The sequence below is a fragment of the Scyliorhinus canicula genome, chromosome 2, assembly GCF_902713615.1.
Source record: "Scyliorhinus canicula chromosome 2, sScyCan1.1, whole genome shotgun sequence".
Classification (NCBI taxonomy): domain Eukaryota; kingdom Metazoa; phylum Chordata; class Chondrichthyes; order Carcharhiniformes; family Scyliorhinidae; genus Scyliorhinus; species Scyliorhinus canicula.
The window spans coordinates 247,691,355-247,710,553 of record NC_052147.1 but is presented as its reverse complement, the minus strand read 5'-3'; the positions used below and the strand labels follow the sequence as shown (position 1 = coordinate 247,710,553).

The window sequence follows — 19,199 nt, the reverse complement described above, 5'->3', positions numbered from 1 at the left end:
TTGATCCTGGTGTTAAATTACAAATATCACTGTCATCCACAGGAAAAGACCTGTAATATAGACGGCCTGTGCTATGGCAAAGGAGACACAAACCCAACGAGCCTTTGTTTACATTGCAGGCCTGACATATCCAAATTCACGTGGTCTATAAATGAAGGTAGGTTTAAATTTACAGCTTTTGAATTTGGTTAAGGAGAACTTTGGTGGGATTTTCCATGCTCCCACCGTGGTGTGTGCTGTGGCAGAAAAGGCAACCCACCATTGGTTGACTGCTGGATCTTCCGGTCCCGCTGCTGTCAGTGAGTTTTCCCATTTTTCGCACCCTCCGCTGCCAGGAACGTCTGGAACATTTTGGCCCTTGTCTTTTAAGGGACCAAGAATGGTGGTTGGGGTGGCGGGGAGCTATTGTTTTATTTGGATTGACTCTTAATTGCCATAATGTTTTGCATTTCTTTAAGACAATCAGCCGCCAATTTACCAGATGACCACAGCTAAGCTCCAGACGTTCGTCGGTGAAAATTTTGTTTACCAGTTCAGTGCGGTGGATCCAGAAGGGTCAGCTGTGTTATTCTTGCTGGAATCCGGACCACAGAATGGCAGCCTATCACCTGCGGGTCTTCTAATCTGGAAAGTGAATTCTGAAGAATCTGGCAACTTTAGCTTTACAGTGTCAGACGAGTGCAATGCACAAAACACATATTCTATTCAAGTGAGTACAGCAAGATGCACTTCTCTGAAGAACGTTTGCGTAGTTTTATTAACAATCCAAACCATTTTTGAACACTTCCTTACAAAATATGCAATGGCCCTTCAGCTTACTGAGACAAGAATTAAAGAAATTGGCTACAGTTGCAGCTTGCGACAACACACTTAAGTAACAAATAGCCTCTTAAAGATAAAGCTCCAATCAAGAAGAAATGTATTTAATATTGACCAGAAGCGATTATATACATCAGTGAATATGACTGATGCTTCAGTGCATCTTCCCCTCTCTGTCTTGCCGTCACTGTTATAGGAACGCTGTAGAAATGTACAAGGGGAACAGTAATATATCCTTTATATATCTGTGAATATAAAACATGTTTCTATTGAAGTCATATTTTAACATGTAAATATGGTGCACAATAAATTGTTAAACATTATTGTCAGGTTTAGATCTGAGTACTGTATATTAAGCACAGTTTTAAAAACAATAGAATATAATGGTAGAAATGCAAAGATTTAGCAGGGAGACATTCAGTCTGACATAGATTAAATCAGATATGGGCAATTTCACTCATCCACCCACTGGGAAACTGACGAGATCGGCTGCAATGCACTACTGCCCAATTTTACTCTCCACTCGAGCAAATACAGTGTAACATTGGACAGGAAGAAAGCCATTGTCTCATTTGATTCCATTAGTCTCCTTTCTGGCAAAGCGGGGTTAAAATTGCTACAGTCGTTGAAGATAGCGTCATTACTTTAACCAGGACCCGTAAACCATCCGTAACAGTGCCTGCATGAGGAAATGACATGGGGCGGGATTCTCCATCGTCGGGATCCTCCGCTTCACCGGCAGCACACTCACGCCCGCAGATTTCCTGATGACGTTGGGGTGGGCACAATGGAAAATCCCATTGGCCGGCTGCCGGAAGGAAGGATCTGGCTGCCGGCGGGGTTGCTCCATCCCAGATAATGGGTATTGTGGGACAGAGAATCCGCCCATTGTATTTGATAATTAAAATGCATTTTTGTGAAGTAGATATTTTAGCTACCTCATTCAGTTTTAGAACATAGAACAGTACAGCACAGAACAGGCCCTTCGGCCCTCAATGTTGTGCCGAGCCATGATCACCCTACTCAAACCCACGTATCCACCCTATACCCATAACCCAACACCCCCCCCCCCTTAACCTTTTGCTTCTTGAATCCTTGAAACACTAAAAATTGTTTCGTTTAACAATGACTAATATATACTACAATGTAGGAATGTGTCAAAGCAGTGAAAGACCTTTGGCAGAATTCTCCCATTCCGGAGTGATGGCCCGACGCCGGCGTAAAAAAACGGCGCGAACCACTCCGATGTTGAAACGACCGGAAGTTACGGATTTCTCCGCAATTCTAGGGGGTCAGCCAGCGCCGGAGGGGTTGGCGCCACGTCAGCCGGCACCGAAGGGCTGCACGAGGTGGCGCATGTGCAGAACCGCTGACATTGTTCAGTGCGTGCGCAGACCGGCCGGCGTATTCTGGCACATGCGCAGGGGGGGTGTCGTCTCCGCACCAGCCATGGTGGAGTCCTACAGGGGCCGGCGCAGAAGGAAGAAGTGCCTCCATGGCACAGGCCCACCAGCAGATCAGTGGGCCCTGATCACGGGCCCGGCCACCGTGCCCCCCCCCCCCCCCCCCCCAGGTGTCAGATTCCCCCATGCCCCCCCTGAGGACCACACCAGCCAATTTACCTGCCAGGTCCTGCTGTGTGGGACCATGTCCAATCCATGCCGGTGGGACTGGCCAGATACCAACGGTCGCTCGGTCCATCGGGGTCTGGAGAATTGCCGGGGGGACCGCTGCTAACAGCCCTCAACGGCATGGTGTGATCCCCGCCCGAAAACCAGTGCCGGAGAATACGGCAGTCGGCGTCAGAGCGGTGGGGCGGGATTCACGCCGCCCCCCCCCTCCCCCCCCGGGGATTGTCCGACCCGGCGGAGGGATGGAGAATCCCTCCTTTATCCATGATATCTTGGCCAAAAAACAGCCTATGATTAATTCTAAAGAGTTTAAGAAGTTGACTCCTGGCTGAAAATAAGATGGACTGCATGACCATCTGTGGATTGTCTTCATGCCTCTTTTGAAGCTGGGCAGTAAACTGTGTTGGTGTTTCCAGTTTGACTTTTCAGAGTAACACAGCTGGAGTCTCAGTCACTGGTTCAAAAGGCTGTGAAATTTTAAAAGCAAGTTATATTCAGTGAACATGACACGCGATTTAATGTAAAAAGAACAGAGTGCCATTTTGGGCATGTTCAGCAGGGTGTTTACCGCCATTTACAGCACTGAGAACGATCCCCCTATTAAACGTGACTCTGTTTCTATTTTGGGCCTCAGCAAGGAACGTCCCACCGAGGCTGCACTTAGACTAATTTCCTGCACTAAAGAACTCAGCTCGCCAGGGCTGGAAGAAAATGGCGCCCCGATCTCTCGACCCCCTCCGCTGCGACCTCTAGACCCCCACAATGCCCCAACACACTAATTAATTCTCCCACACCTTACCTCATAAGGACAGGGCACCCCTGAGTCTGATGCCCGTCCCGGGCAACCTGGAACAGGGGCACCTTGACTTTGCTAGCCTGGCACCCTGGCAGTGCCCATGTCAACCTGGTAATGCCTCCTTGGCACCCGGGCAGTTTAAGGGCGGTACTGCCATAGTGCTCAGGTGGCACTGCCAGGCTGGCAGTACCAATGTGCCCGAATCACATTGGGAGTGCCGCAGTACCATCCTGCCCAGAGCCCGACCACCCGGGGGCCTCCGAACACCTGGGACACCCCCCTAAAATGCCATTACACCTGGTCCACGAATGTGGAAACCAGTGCTAAACGGCACCACAACGGGGTCTCCGAGGCGAGGCTGTTTAATCCCGCATCTTGGGTAACTCGGGCATAGTCATATTCAAGTGGGACTAACTACTCACTTGAATATGAAAATCTGGATCATGCCCATTGAGGGGACAATCCAGATTGCAAGATCTCATTAGATCTCGTGAGGCGTAACGAACATCCTACTCTTGCGAGATTTAACGGCCGGGATGCGACGAGGCCGGTAGATCGCGCTCAAAAATTCCGCTATTTTTTACACTCATTTATAAAGCGTAATGTTAGAAGCAGACCCTGGTCACCGAATTTATCACATCCCCATTATTAATTTTTGCTAATTTCACTCATATGTGAACCTTTTTAAAGAGACTCTTAAAAATGAAGCTGATTCTTTTGAGTACAAGACAGCTAAAAGGAATGTTTTAAAATGCTTTTGGTTGTATTCCTTTCAATTTACTCAGAAACTGACAATTTACTCAATATAACTGCCAAATAGTTCTCTATATTTTAAAGTCACTTTCAGTCATTTATAATGTGAATATTCGCAGGTCAATACTGATTTAAAATGTTTTGAGAAAGCCTTTTTCAGCTGTATCAGGCAAACTGTACCAAGTTATCATTCTTAAGTATATCAACAAATATTTTTAGAGCATATTTTTCTTTTTAAAGTACCCCTTAAAACACTGGACAATTGGATTGGTTCATGCTAGATTTGGGGGTTCTGCAATAAACGAATGTGTGTGAGCAGGAATATGAAAACAAAATACTTTTCATTGCACCAGTTTTGCCAAAGTGGGACCAAAGTAAAACTTCTCCCTTGCTGTAAATTTAATACTCAAGCCAGGTTTTCAGCATCACTTTTCTTCAAAGGAAGGAAGGTCAGGTGGGTGTCTAAGGGATGATGAAGCTGCATCCGAGTGGAGATTATAAAATTAGATATTTAATGGATCTTGCAATTTGAAGAGGTTTGCCTTTAATGGAATAGGACTGTTGTCTTGAAAATAAATGGGCCCATATCTGGGCAGCTGCTTCACATTGAAAATATCTCCCCTTTCTGTTGAAGGGTAAAATTCCAACAGCTGGGCAGCACGGTGGCGCAGTGGGTTAGCCCTGTTGCCTCACGGCGCTGAGGTCCCAGGTTCGATCCCGGCTCTGGGTCACTGTCCGTGTGGAGTTTGCACATTCTCCCTGTGTTTGCGTGGGTTTCACCCCCACAACCCAAAGATGTGCAGGCTAGGTGGATTGGCCACGCTAAATTGCCCCTCAATTGGAAAAAAAATTAATTGGGTACTCTAAATTTATAAAAAAAAAAAAAAAAAAAAATTCCAACAGCTAAAATCTTTTTCCTAATCTATTTTGAGTGTTTTATTAGGTCTTGTGTGAGATGTTAATTGTTGTCTCTCTCATCCTATGAAGAAATGGTAGCGTGCACCCTGCTGTGAGGAAAGTAGACCACCAGCTGGCTGAGAAATGAGTAGCTTTAGGATGCTTAGCCTGGATACCGCCTCCCTCCAGGGGAAGGATTATCATCAAAGAAACAAATTAATTGTAAACAGGAAATAGAGCTTTAATTCTTGTTGGTGCAGTAATATCTGCTGCCGTTTAATTTTTTTTTTAAAGCACTTTATGTTTGGGTAGCTTATGAAAAATGAAATGGGCACTGGCCACACTTGCCACATGGGTAGCAGAAAACCTGACCAGTGATGCGGGGTGGCACAGAAGAACAACACAAATCAAATAGCAAACTTACAGGAGGAATTAAAAAGCAAAATCTGCTGTACATGTCTTTTATTTAAAAAGACACCTGTTTACAATTGTGATTGAGTGTTTTTGCACTGATGCCTAAGTTGTCTCAAGTGTTCCTCATTTTCCTTTATAGGTTGCAGTGAAGCCATGTGGCTGCATTAATGGTGGAACATGTGTTACAAATATCAATTTCCCCCCAGGAAGTGGTGAATACCTCTGTGTGTGTCCTCTTGGTTTTGAAGGGGAGCTTTGCCAGGAAAACATAGACGAGTGCAAATCAAATCCATGTGGTGTTGGCACCTGTGTGGACGGTATCAACAGCTACTCATGCAACTGCCCAGCTGGTCTCACAGGTAGGAGGTCGTGTTACCATCTACAAGTGAAAGTTGGATTAAAATTGAAGGGCTGTGAGTGAGCATGTTGAATCTCTTGCAAAATTAATATAAATCAAACCGAGATCTGCCAAATAATTATTATTTTGTTAACCCTTTAACGTTACAATATATTATGGAATTCCACGATTACAACATTGAGCTCGCACTGTAAGTATATGACATACTTTTTTTTTAAATTGCATTTATATAGCGCCTTTCATGAGCCTAGAAGATCCAAAAACACTTTTCAGCAGTGAAATACTAAAGTGGAGTCACAATTATAATCTAGGAAATGCAGCAGCCAGACAAACCTCACATATAGTAATGTCATAATATTCATTGAGGGATACGTATTGGCCAGGACACCAGGGAAAAATCCCGTGCTCTTCAAGATAATTCCATGGATTTTTTTGCATCCATCTGAGAGGGGAGACAAGACTTTGGTTTAACTCGGTGGTTATCTGAGGAAAGTTGTGCATCATATGGTAATGTCCCCCACCTGCTGGTTCCACGCCATCCACACTTGGAACTACATTGCCGTTCCTTCACTGTTACTAGATCTAAATCCTGGAACTCTCTCCCTAACAGCACCATGGGAGCACCCACACTAGATGGACTGCAGTGGGTCAAGAAAGCGGTTCATTACCATCTTCTCAAGGGCAATTAGGGATGGGCAACAAACGCTGGCCTTGCCAGCGATGCCCATTTTCCATGAAACTATTTTAAAAGCCGAATGATTTGCAAGGCTTAGTCAGCTTTGGGTCAGGCTTTACTTGTGATTTTCTACGAATATTGGGTACCAGCTCGCTATACAAACACTCTATTATTTTCCAAGCAACAAAATAAAAAGCCAATAACAAAGTGGGAAGTCTTTCAGGCCAACACCCATATTTGAATTACATTTTCTTGAAAATGGAGTTGGGGGAGGGTAAATAGAATGCAACACTGACAGGTCTTCGTGAGGTGAAATTATAGTCCACGGTTCAGTGTGTTTTGCAGTGATATTACTGTCATCTCTACTTTCATTAAAGTAATGGTTTGTGAAATAGTTTTCCAGAATTGTAATTTTCACTGAAACAAGAGCAGGCATTATCAGATTAATGACTCCAAAGAAGTTAAACAGATTTTGATCATTCTCTTCTCTGTAATTTGTTATTCATTTAGTGTCCTCTTCCTCCCCCCATTAGTTGATTGGATTTTGTTTATTGTCATGTACACCAAGGTACAGGGAAAAGTATTTTTCTGTGAACAGCTCAACAGATCATTAAGTACATGAAAAGAAAAGGAAATAAAAGAAAATACATAATAGGGCAACACAAGATACACAATGTAACTACATAACACCGGGTGCATCGGATGAAGCATACAGGGGTGTTGTGTTAATGAGGTCAGTCCATAAGAGGGTCATTTAGGAGTCTGGTAACAGTGGGGAAGAAGCTGTTTTTGAATCTGTTTGTGTGTGTTCTCAGACTTTTTTTATCTTCTGCCCGATGGAAGATGTTGGAAGAGTGGGTAAGCTGGGTGGGAGGGGACTTTGATTATGCTGCCCGCTTTCCCCAGGCAGCGGGAGGTGTAGATGAAGTCAATGGATGGGAGGAAGGTCCGTGTGATGGACTGGGCTGTGTTCACGACTCTCTGAAGTTTCTTGCGGTCCTGGGTCGAGCAGTTGCCATACCAGGCTGTGATGCAGCCAGATAGGATGCTTTCTATGATGCATCTGTAAAAGTTGGTAAGAGTGAATGTGGACATGCCAAATTTTCTTAGTTTCCTGAGGAAGTATAGGCACTGTTGTGCTTTCTTGGTGGTAGCGTTGACGTGGATGGACCAGAACAGATTTTTGGAGAGTTGTACCCCTCGGAATTTGAAACTGCTAACCATCTCCACCTCGGCCCCGTTGATGCTGACAGGGGTGTGTACAGTACTTTGCTTTCTGAAGTCAATGACCAGCTTTTTAGTTTTGCTAGCATTGAGGGATAGATTGTTATCGCTGCACCACTCCACTAGGTTCTCTATCTCCCTCCTGTATTCTGACTCGTCGTTATTCGAGATCCAGTCCACTATGGTCGTATCGTCAACAACCTTGTAGATGGAGTTGGAAGCAAATTTTGCCATGCAGTCGTGTGGTCTGATATTCTCTCTTGGCATCACGGATGGCTTTGCGGAGTCATACCTGGATTTCTTGTGTATGTCAGGGTCGCCTAACTTGAATGCCTCAGATCTGTCCTTCAGTAGGGACTCAATCTCGCGATTGAGCCGTAGTTTCTGGTTGGGGAACGTGCATACTGCTTTCTTTGGCACAGCCGTCCACACATTTGCAGATGTCTGTGTCGGTGGTGGCATACTCATTTACGTTGGTCGCTGAGTTCTTAAATATGGACCAGTCCACTGTCTCTATGGTCCCTCTTCTCCATACCCTGCTCTAAGTTGTCTTTGGATGTTCTGACACTAGGATGTGCCAAAATAGCTTGAAAAAAGTAACTTTAAAAGAATATTTATTACTACAGACCACTTGGAACTGTATCACCCTTTGAAAGTTTTTAAATGTTTAAACATCCTCTTGTTACTATCGGGTTCATTGGTTCTCTACTGGATGTAGCAGATGGTTGGGCATGGAAATGCTATATCTTGGCATGGGGGTGCCGTGGCTATGGGGGTGGGTGGAGGGCATACCTTGCCATATAGGAATGTGATGGCATATCTGAGGCATGAAAAGTCTTTGTGGTGGGTGAAAGGGTGCGAGGGCTAGGGGGCCTATTTTATTACAACTGGAATGAAGCTCCACAGCAAACTTAATCCTCCTTTGCAGATCAGCAAATCCCTCTAAAACCTGCACATGCCCCCTCGTCCGAAATGAAAATCCTACCTTTGCCAGCAATTCTGAGGAGGGCAGGATGAGTCGGGAATTTTCCTGTCTCCCGCAATTGAAAATCCAACTCAAACGTCAAATCATGTTGTTTTCTGTACAAAAGCTTTCCAGACCAAATGTTTTCTGACAGCAGATACACCTCTTCCCGCTGTTTGCACTGTTGACTTCAGCTTTTAGTAGACCTTATCCCAGCTGATGGTTTTATTTTTAACAATGTGGAAACATAATTACATGCAACACTTTTATTTCTAAGCAATCTGTCTAAATAGGTTCCAATGGAAATCACATACACCATTTACATTTTTGCTTTCAATTTTGATTTTTAAGTGAAATTCGGGGTCACTGTCTCAACTTCGATACACTGGGCAAAATTCTCTGTCGGCTGACGCCGGAATCAGGAAACATCATTGGTTGGAGAATCGCGCATCAGCCGAAAATCGGCGCTGGGCGATCGACATAATGCCATGCTCCGATGCCTCGACAGCGAGGCGAATGCATTCTACGCTGCACGTACAGTAAAGACCGTTACATATCTTAACGGGTCAGTCCTGGAACCCAGGGCTACCGCGATACACCGCCTCCGCCAGGAGGAACTACTAACGGCGAGGTTCAATTGTGGTTTTAAAAATCGGGAAACAGGTGCAGTGGCTGCTGAGGGAGAGAATGGAGGTAGGTCATGTTCCCAGAGGCGCAACCATGGGCTGTTGGTCCTGCCGCTGGCATGGCTGGCTGGGGGGTCATCTGCCACGTCCCGGGGAGTAGCGGGGGTGCGACCAGTGGATGGCCGGCAAGGATGGGTGCCAGAGCCAAGACCCCCGTGGTGCTAGGCACCAACAGGGCCAGGGGTAGCGTGCGGAGGGCAGAGTGCTAGGAGGAACGGCCGGGTTGAGTGTGAGCATCGGGGGGGAGGGGGGGAGGATGTAGTGAAGGCCAGGGCCACCATATAGTCCATTGGACCTGGTTGGGCATGGAGGTATGGGCCATGCTAATATGTATGCCCTTCATCCATGCAGACAATGGATTTCAGAATCCAACCAGGAATGGTTGACTTCAGCCTGGCCGCAGCAGCGTTGTGGGATGTACTGAGGCTGTATGAGCCAGAGCTGTTCGAGAAGGATCCTGCAGCACTGGAGCCTGTCTCAAATGAACAGGAACCAGCCAGCAAGGATGGAGAACTGGCTGTCTAACAGGCCAAAGAAGAGGTGGAAAGATGTTGCCAGATTAGGCCACGTGTGTACTGGCAACGCCTGGCATTCGAGGACCTGTCGAACCGGGCATGCCACCAAAGACACCAAAGGCTGAGCAGGGGGATCATCTGGCATATCTGCCGGAACATAGCACACCTGGAACAGCGGGGGTACGGGTAAAGATACCCGCTCCTGCTGGCTGTCAAGGTGACAGTCGCCCTGAATGTTTTCACCATGGGGTCCTTCCAGGTGCCGAGTGGGGACCTGCCCGGGATCTCACAGAGCTCAGTGCACAGGTGCATTTGCACCATCACGGAGGCCCTTTCTGCCCGCTCAACACAATGTGGATGGAGCCCACCAGGATGCCCGGCAGCAGGGCTCACCACCATCGCCAAGATACCCCAGGTTGAGGGGGTAATTAACGGGACGCAGGTCCCCCTACGAGCACCAACGCATGAGAGGGGTGGTCTTCACAAACCAAAAGGTGCTCTACTCTACTCCATGAACGTGCAGCTGGTGTGTGACCATGAGATACATATCTGCATCTGATACCAAGACAATGTGCACAGCACCTTCATCCTGGCATACAAGTTGGCCCCCGACACCGTCAAGGCACGCCCCCGGGTGAGGGATTGGCTCCTGGGCAACAGGGGTTATCCGCTGCAGTCATGGCTGATCATGCCTATCCAAAGGATACAGGTGACATGGAGACCCGTTACAGTGATGCCCATTCCATGGCCAGGGCTGTGATCGGTTGTGCAACAGCGTCCTGAAGATGCCTGGACTGCTCTGGAGGGGTCCTCCAATATAGCACTAGGAGAGTCACCCACATCGTTGTGGCCTGCTGCATCTTCTGCAGAATTGCGCCCGGTGTACAGCAGCTGGCAGCCTCCTTCCCACCCAGGGGCACAGAGTGCTCCATCTCTCCTCCTGGCTGGCATGAGTGTGTGGGGGGAGTCGAGTGTTTATATGTGGCTGCAGCTTGTCAGCCTCTCGATTGCCAATCAGGACCCCAGCGAATTGGACACCGTTCTTCATTGGAATTGCTCTCGCTCCATGTGGTGCTGGTGCGAGCCCATTAAGGGATCCTGAATTTCTCCAGGACCGATGCCACTTCCGTGGCCATAGAGCACCAACAATTCAGTCCCAGTGTTAGCACTAAAGGCGAGATTCTCCACAAATGCGGAGAATCGTAAAGACTGCCGTGGGACAGGCCGTGACCCACGGCAGCCTTCACACCCACTTCCGGGGCCGATTCTCCTCCCCAGGCGGGCCTAGGAGCTCGGCCCCGTGCGTCACGGCGGCGCAGCCTTGACGACGGTCGTCAAGGCCGCACGGCAAACGTCACGCCGACTGACGCGGCCGATGATGTCGGCCGCGCATGCGCAGTTTGGACAACGCCAACCCGCGCATGCGCAGTTGGCATCTTTTCCCTCAGCCACCCCGCAAGACGTGGCGGCTTGATCTTGTGGGGCAGCAGAGGGAAAAGAGTGCGTCCGTTACGGACGCACGGCCCGCGATCGGTGGGCACCAATCGTGGGCCTATGCCCCTCTTGGCACGGCCGTGGTACTGTCGTGCCAATCGGGCCCCCAGTGCCCCAAACGGGCATCTGCTGCCCGTTTCACGACGGCAGCAAGCAGGTGTGTTTGCTGCCGTGTTGAAACGGGCGTGAAGGCCCAGCCGCTCGGCCCATCGGCCTCGGAGAATCGCCGCTCGCCGTAAAAAGCGGCGAGCGGCGATTCGTGGCGTGGGTCGGGCGTGGGGGGAGAATAGCGGGAGGGCGTGAAAAATGTCGGGAGGCCCTCCCGCTATTCTCCCACCCGGCGTGGGGGGCGGAGAATCGCGCCCTTAGTCTCTGAATCAGAGAATCCAGCCCATTGGACTTAGTACATTAAATGTATTGCAACAATGGGCAGCACGGTGGTGCAGTGGTTTGCACTGCTACCTCATGGCGCCAAGGTCCCAGGTTCGATCTCGGCTCTGGGTCACTGTCCGTGTGGAGTTTGCATATTCTCCCCGTGTTTGCGTAGGTTTCACGCCCACAGCCCAAAGATGTGCAGGGTAGGTGAATTAGCCACGCTAAATTACCTCTTAATTGGAAAAAATGAATTGGATACTCTAAATTTATTTTTTTAAATGATTGCAACAGTTCGCCAAATGGTAGAAACTACATTCACTAAGAATTAAGATAATTTATTGCCATATTGACAGATTAAGTAGACATGTGAAATTTCTTAGCCACTGCCTGTCAAGGTGGGATGGCCTCACAGAGTTAGCTCAGTGTCCAATGCATTGTTTCTGTGGCCTAATCAAGTGAATGGGAAACTTTACACAAACAGAAAATATTGCAGATGTACGAAATCTGAAATGAAAACGGACAGACTCAACAGGTCCGTAAACATCAGAGTTACCGGGCAGCATGTTAGGGACGGGCGGGGGGGGTGGGCAGACGGATCGTAAGCTGAAAGTCAGCATGGAACTGACCCACTCCACGCCAGCGCTCCCCATAGCCATAATGTGCTGCGGACAGGCTAAACGGTGACAGTTGTGAGACCTGCGGCCCTCAAGGGAAGGACGTCCCGCTCTCAGGTGCTGCCGGCCAATTGGATTGGGCAGCAGTTCCATCAGCCCCGGTTGCATCAGGAGCACATTAGTGGGCGCTGCTTGGACTCCAAACAGGGACAAGCAGAAGGTCCATGGATCCTGGAGCCAGGTAGGTTGAGGGTCTTGGACAGGGTTGTGTATGAGCAGCTTAGGGAGGGGGGCAGGGTGGGTGGATGTGGTTGGATTAATGGAGCAGGTGGGCAGGAAGAAAGGGGGATATTATCCTCCAGGGACTTCCCCTGACCTGCAAAGTACAGCCAGCCAAAGATACCACTCCCCCTTTCCTCCCAACCCTGGTAAAAGTTTTATAAAAAGTGGCCTGGCCACTGCCGCCCATGCCAACCATGTTCTGTCATGGGCAGCACACCGTAGTCAGTTGGCTTGTTAACAAGCCCAATTCACCTATTGATTATTCATTGATAATGGGTGGGCTGCTGATTTTGGCCACTGCCTATTATGGAGGTGAACATGGGTGGGCGGGAAGATGGCGCGTTGGGCATCCACCATATTTTACATGCCCCCCCCCCTCCCCCACCCACTGAAACCATGCCCAGCTGGGGCACACAAAATGGAGCCCAACATTTCCGATTGATGACTTTCCATCGGAACTAGAAACATTTCTAGTTTCCAGCATCAGGAATAAGGTGGGTGAACTTAATGCATGGATCGGTACTTGGGACTACGATGTGGTGGCCATCACGGAAACTTGGATAGAAGAGGGGCAGAAATGGTTGTTGGAGGTCCCTGGTTATAGATGTTTCAACAAGATTAGGGAGGATGGTAAAAGAGGTGGGGGGGTGGCATTGTTAATTAGAGATAGTATAACAGCTGCAGAAAGACAGTTCGAGGGGGATCTGCCTACTGAGGTAATATGGGTTGAAGTTAGAAATAGGAAAGGAGCAGTCACCTTGTTGGGAGTGTTCTATAGGCCCCCCAATAGCAGCAGAGATGTGGAGGAACAGATTGGGAAACAGATTCTGGAAAGGTGCAGAAGTCACAGGGTAGTAGTCATGGGCGACTTCAACTTCCCAAACATTGAGTGGAAACTCTTTAGATCAAATAGTTTGGATGGGGTAGTGTTTGTGCAGTGTGTCCAGGAAGCTTTTCTAACACAGTATGTAGATTGTCCGACCAGAGGGGAGGCCATATTGGATTTAGTACTTGGTAATGAACCAGGGCAGGTGATAGATTTGTTAGTGGGGGAGCATTTTGGAGGTAGTGACCACAATTCTGTGACTTTCACTTTAGTAATGGAGAGGGATAGGTGCGAGCAACAGGGCAAGGTTTATAATTGGGGGAAGGGTAAATACAATGCTGTCAGACAAGAATTGAAGTGCAGAAGTTGGGAACATAGGCTGTCAGGGAAGGACACAAGTGAAATGTGGAACTTGTTCAAGGATCAGGTACTGCGTGTCTTTGATATGTATGTCCCTGTCAGGCAGGGAAGAGATGGTCGAGTGAGGGAACCATGGTTGACAAGAGAGGTTGAATGTCTTGTTAAGAGGAAGAAGGAGACTTATGTAAGGCTGAAGAAACAAGGTTCAGACAGGGCGCTGGAGGGATACAAGATAGCCAGGAGGGAACTGAAGAAAGGGATTAGGAGAGCTAAGAGAGGGCATGAAAAATCTTTGGCGGGTAGGATCAAGGAAAACCCCAAGGCCTTTTACACATACGTGAGAAATATGAGAATGACTAGAGTGAGAGTAGGTCCGATTAAGGACAGTAGCGGGAGATTGTGTATTGAGTCTGAAGAGATAGGAGAGGTCTTGAACAAGTATTTTTCTTCAGTATTTACAAATGAGAGGGGCCATATTGTTGGAGAGGACAGCGTGAAGCAGACTGATAAGCTTGAGGAGATACTTGTCAGGAAGGAAGATGTGTTGCGCGTTTTGAAAAACTTGAGGATAGACAAGTCCCCCGGGCCTGACGGGATATATCCAAGGATTCTATGGGAAGCAAGAAATGAAATTGCAGAGCCGTTGGCAATGATCTTTTCATCCTCGCTGTCAACAGGGGTGGTACCAGAGGATTGGAGAGTGGCGAATGTCGTGCCCCTGTTCAAAAAAGGGAATAGGGATAACCCTGGGAATTACAGGCCAGTTAGTCTTACTTCGGTGGTAGGCAAAGTAATGGAAAGGGTACTGAGGGATAGGATTTCTGAGCATCTGGAAAGGCATTGCTTGATTAGGGATAGTCAGCACGGATTTGTGAGGGGTAGGTCTTGCCTTACAAGTCTTATTGAATTCTTTGAGGAGGTGACCAAGCATGTGGATGAAGGTAAAGCAGTGGATGTAGTGTACATTGATTTTAGTAAGGCATTTGATAAGGTTCCCCATGGTAGGCTTATGCAGAAAGTAAGGAGGCATGGGATAGTGGGAAATTTGGCCAGTTGGATAACAAACTGGCTAACCGATAGAAGACAGAGAGTTGTGGTGGATGGCAAATATTCAGCCTGGAGCCCAGTTATCAGTGGCGTACCGCAGGGATCAGTTCTGGGTCCTCTGCTGTTTGTGATTTTCATTAACGACTTGGATGAGGGAGTTGAAGGGTGGGTCAGTAAATTTGCAGATGATACGAAGATTGGTGGAGTTGTGGATAGTGAGGAGGGCTGTTGTCGGCTTCAAAGAGACATAGATAGAATGCAGAGCTGGGCTGAGAAGTGGCAGATGGAGTTTAACCCTGACAAGTGTGAGGTTGTCCATTTTGGAAGGACAAATCTGAATGCGGAATACAGGGTTAATGGTAGGGTTCTTGGCAATGTGGAGGAGCAGAGAGATCTTGGGGTCTATGTTCATTGTTCTTTGAAAGTTGCCACTCAAGTGGATAGAGCTGTGAAGAAGGCCTATGGTGTGCTAGCGTTCATTAGCAGAGGGATTGAATTTAAGAGCCGTGAGGTGATGATGCAGCTGTACAAAACCTTGGTCAGGCCACATTTGGAGTACTGTGTGCAGTTCTGGTCACCTCATTTTAGGAAGGATGTGGAAGCTTTGGAAAAGGTGCAGAGGAGATTTACCAGGATGTTGCCTGGAATGGAGAGTAGGACATACGAGGAAAGATTGAGGGTGCTGGGCCTTTTCTCATTGGAACGGAGAAGGATGAGGGGCGACTTGATAGAGGTTTATAAGATGATCAGGGGAATAGATAGAGTAGATAGTCAGAGACTTTTTCCCCGGGTGGAACACACCATTACAAGGGGACATAAATTTAAGATAAATGGTGGAAGATATAGAGGGGATGTCAGAGGTAGGTTCTTTACCCAGAGAGTAGTGGGGGCATGGAATGCACTGCCTGTGGTAGTAGTTGAGTCGGAAAATTTATGGACCTTCAAACGGCTATTGGATAGGTACTTGGATTAGGGTAGAATAAGGGAGTGTAGGTTAACTTCTTAAGGGCAGCACGGTAGCATTGTGGATAGCACAATTGCTTCACAGCTCCAGGGTCCCAAGTTCGATTTCGACTTGGGTCACTGTCTGTGTGGAGTCTGCACATCCTCCCCGTGACTGCGTGGGTTTCCTCCGGGTACTCCGGTTTCCTCCCACAGTCCAAAGATGTGCAGGTTGGGTGGATTGGCCATGACAAATTGTCCAAAATTCTATGATTAACCTAGGACAAAAGTTCGGCGCAACATCGTGGGCCGAAGGGCCTGTTCTGTGCTGTATTTCTCTATCTATCTATTTAGAGATATAAGAAACAGGGAAATTGGGCAAGGGGCTTGGGGAGAGCAAAATGGAAGGGGGTAGTGACTGAATGACAAAAATGCTGCAAGGCAAAAGGGGTCAGTAACAGGATAAGCAAAAAAAACAGCAGATGGATCTTGTTGTCTTTTGCTGTGTTCTCACAGCAGCACAGGCACTTTACAGCCTACAGCCATACATACTCAACATTTGAGTTCGATAATTTCAGATCATGACTGATGCCCACATTTTCTCAGATTGCAGCTGTAAGTAAATATTTTGTTATCTTGTTTACACCTCGAAACCCATAGGAGCAGAGAGATGATGTGGAAGTCGAGGTCTTTGACTTGACCCAATAACTGATAAAAGTCAGGGAGGCAGAGAAATGCTTTCATATTTATTGTGCTTGCTCTCCGCAGCAGGAAAATGAGCAGGTTGTTCCATCTACCTCAAGTCAACATATATGCTCGCCATGGTAGGGCATTGTTGGTTTAAAGTTTTTCTTTTTAAACCCAACAGGCATTTTAAAGTCTCTTCTGTTTGCAAAGCAGTATAATTCTTGAGTGTGTGTGTGTGTGTGTGTGTGTGACTGAGGGGAGGGGTATTTTCATTGAGGTGTGTTGCCTTGGTTTAGTGATATTTAAACTTCTATCCTGAGCATTCACCAAACACTGTGATAATTGTTCCTTCCTCTTAATATTGTCTGATCATCCATGAATTACCCTCTAGATCACCTATGTAAATAGCTCCTGCCCTATCGCCAGCACTAATGCCTGAATCTATCATTTCTTGGTGACCCAAAGTTTTTTGGGGAGAATTTCTTTTCACATTGATCCACTGAGGGCAAGCAATATCACCAGCTGCTACCTACGTAACTTGTGCAAGTTTCCTCATTGGCATAATTGCAGGATGTCACATTGGCCACAAAGGTATCGCAGGATACTGTCTATCCCCAGGAAACCAATGTATTCTGCACTGTTCCGTTTGAAACATTACTATGTCGCAAAATTATTTTGTGGCCCTCTCTCCCATCAGTTGCCCAGCACTAATCTGCAAAGGCACCAAAACCATTCTTAAGGGGGATATTATTGTCATCTCCTCAGAGAATCCCTAAAGCACAAAAGGAGACCATTCAGCTCCTTGTATCTGCACTGACAACCCCCTCCCCTCCCCCCAAAGAGCACCCTACCTAGACTCACTCCCTCGCCCTATCCCCATAACTCCACCTAACTGGGCATCTTTGGATACTATAAGGGAAATTATTTTTTTTAGCATGGCCAATCCCCCTTTCCTGCACATCTTTTGACCCTATCGCCTCCTCTACCCAGAAATGTGGTGTAACAAAGAGACCCAAATCAAAGAATAGCAACACTTGAAGTCCAACACAAGAGTCACCAAAGGGAAAACAATAATGACACCCTACAATAATAAACACAGACCAGGGGCGGCATTCTCCCCTACCCGGCATGACGGAGGGTGCCGGCGTAGGGGAGTAGCGCCAACCACTCAGGGTTCGGGCCTCCCCACCTTTGGGGGCTAGCCCCACGCCGGAGCGGTTTGCACCAGAAGACTGGCGCAAAAGACCGGTGCCCCCGGCAGCGGGGCTGGCCGAAAGGCTTTCGCCGGTCGGCACATGCGCCGACAGTGATGTCAGCGGCAGCTGGCCGCTGATGTCACTGCCGGCGCATGCGCGATGTGGGGTTCTCTTCCGCTTCCGCCATGGCAGAGGCCATGGCGGACGCGGAGGAAAATAGTGCAGCCAGGGCACTGGCCCGGAGTCTGAGCGGGGGGCCCCGATCGCGGGCCAGGCCACCGTGGGGGGCACCCCCTGGGGTTCGATCGCCCCCCGCCCCCCCCCCCCCCCCCCCAGGATCCCGGGGCCCGCTCACGCCACTGATCCCGCCGTTCCAGAGCTGGTTTAAACCTCGGCGGCAGGAGAGACCTCCCAGCGCCGGGACTTCGGCCCATCCGGGCCGGAGAATCACCGCAGGGGCCTCTCCGATCGGAGTGGCGAGATTCCTGCCGCCGCCACTTCCCGGGTGGCGGAGAATCTCTGCCACGGCGGGGGCGGGATTTTCGGCGGCCCCAGGCGATTCTCCGACCCTGCTGGGGGTCGGAGAATTTCGCCCCATAACTGTAAATCTGTCCAAAGTACATCAAAGTCTATGTCTGTGTTGGTGTCAGTTACAGTTGTGGTAGATGGTTGGATGTGACTTGCTGTGAGATGTATGCTCGAGCAGTCCTCTTGTTGCAATTGATTTTAGGGGGAGAAAGAATAAATACCAACAGTGCACCACAGAAATGTTACCTTGGACAAAAGGCAGAAATGTACATAAAGCAATAATAGATTAACACATTTTACAGATATGCTTCAAATGGGTGTTTGTCAGAAGACATTAGATTGTAGGGGAGATGTTAATGGATACAGATGTGAAATGCTCATCAGCTTCTGTCATTGTCACCATAGGAGACCTTCTACCTTTTGTCTGGCTCAGTGAGGGTGTTTAGTACTTGTGACTATCAGCATATGGTCTTTCTGATCTTGAGGATGAATACAGGGCTTTCCATATTTATATTCTTAACATTACTCTGGATTGTCACTGAGTAGGAAGGGTTTTGCACCTCAGCCAAAATGGTGGAGGTTTTGTCCGGTATCTGGCACCCACCATAATCCCAGGGGGCAGAGAACAGGGGCAGGACACTTTTCACATGTCCATAGTTCGCAGATTTAAAAGTGATACTGCCTTCACACATAAGAAATTTCCATCACTCGGGTTCTGAAACACTGCTTGTAGGCTTTACAAATATGAGAAAAATGTCTGAACCCACCAGAGTTCTTTGGACAAGTCAGGTAGCCTTTTGAAACAGATCAGGTATACTTTTGGAGAGTTTGAGGTACCCTTTTGAGATTATTAACAGCAGGCATTAATCTGCATAAAAGAAGGATAAGGTATGTAGAACTGTCAAGCAGTCAAAGCATTGAAATATCCTGCTCTTTAAATTTTGACAGAAAAAATTGTAGCTTGCAATTCCAATAGGTGTTTACTAACATAAGGCTGAATGTTATCATTATTATTTCTGGTTGGCTGCTTCCAAGTCCTATCCACATCACAGAGAGGGGTCTGTAACTTCATAGTTTTATTGATAGCTCCATGTGATTATAAAGTGATTTAAATA

The 19,199-nt window shown here is 47.9% G+C and overlaps 1 protein-coding gene across 1 annotated transcript in view; it reads left to right on the top strand.

The window, feature by feature from the left end:
• LOC119962093 (von Willebrand factor D and EGF domain-containing protein-like) overlaps window positions 1-19,199 on the top strand; it is a 423,161-nt gene that overhangs the window by 303,113 nt on the left and 100,849 nt on the right. The window contains exons 16-18 of the mRNA XM_038789945.1: window positions 43-157; window positions 459-709; window positions 5,450-5,669. Coding sequence (XP_038645873.1) covers window positions 43-157; window positions 459-709; window positions 5,450-5,669 — 586 coding nt within the window. The remainder of the gene's footprint in view (window positions 1-42; window positions 158-458; window positions 710-5,449; window positions 5,670-19,199) is intronic.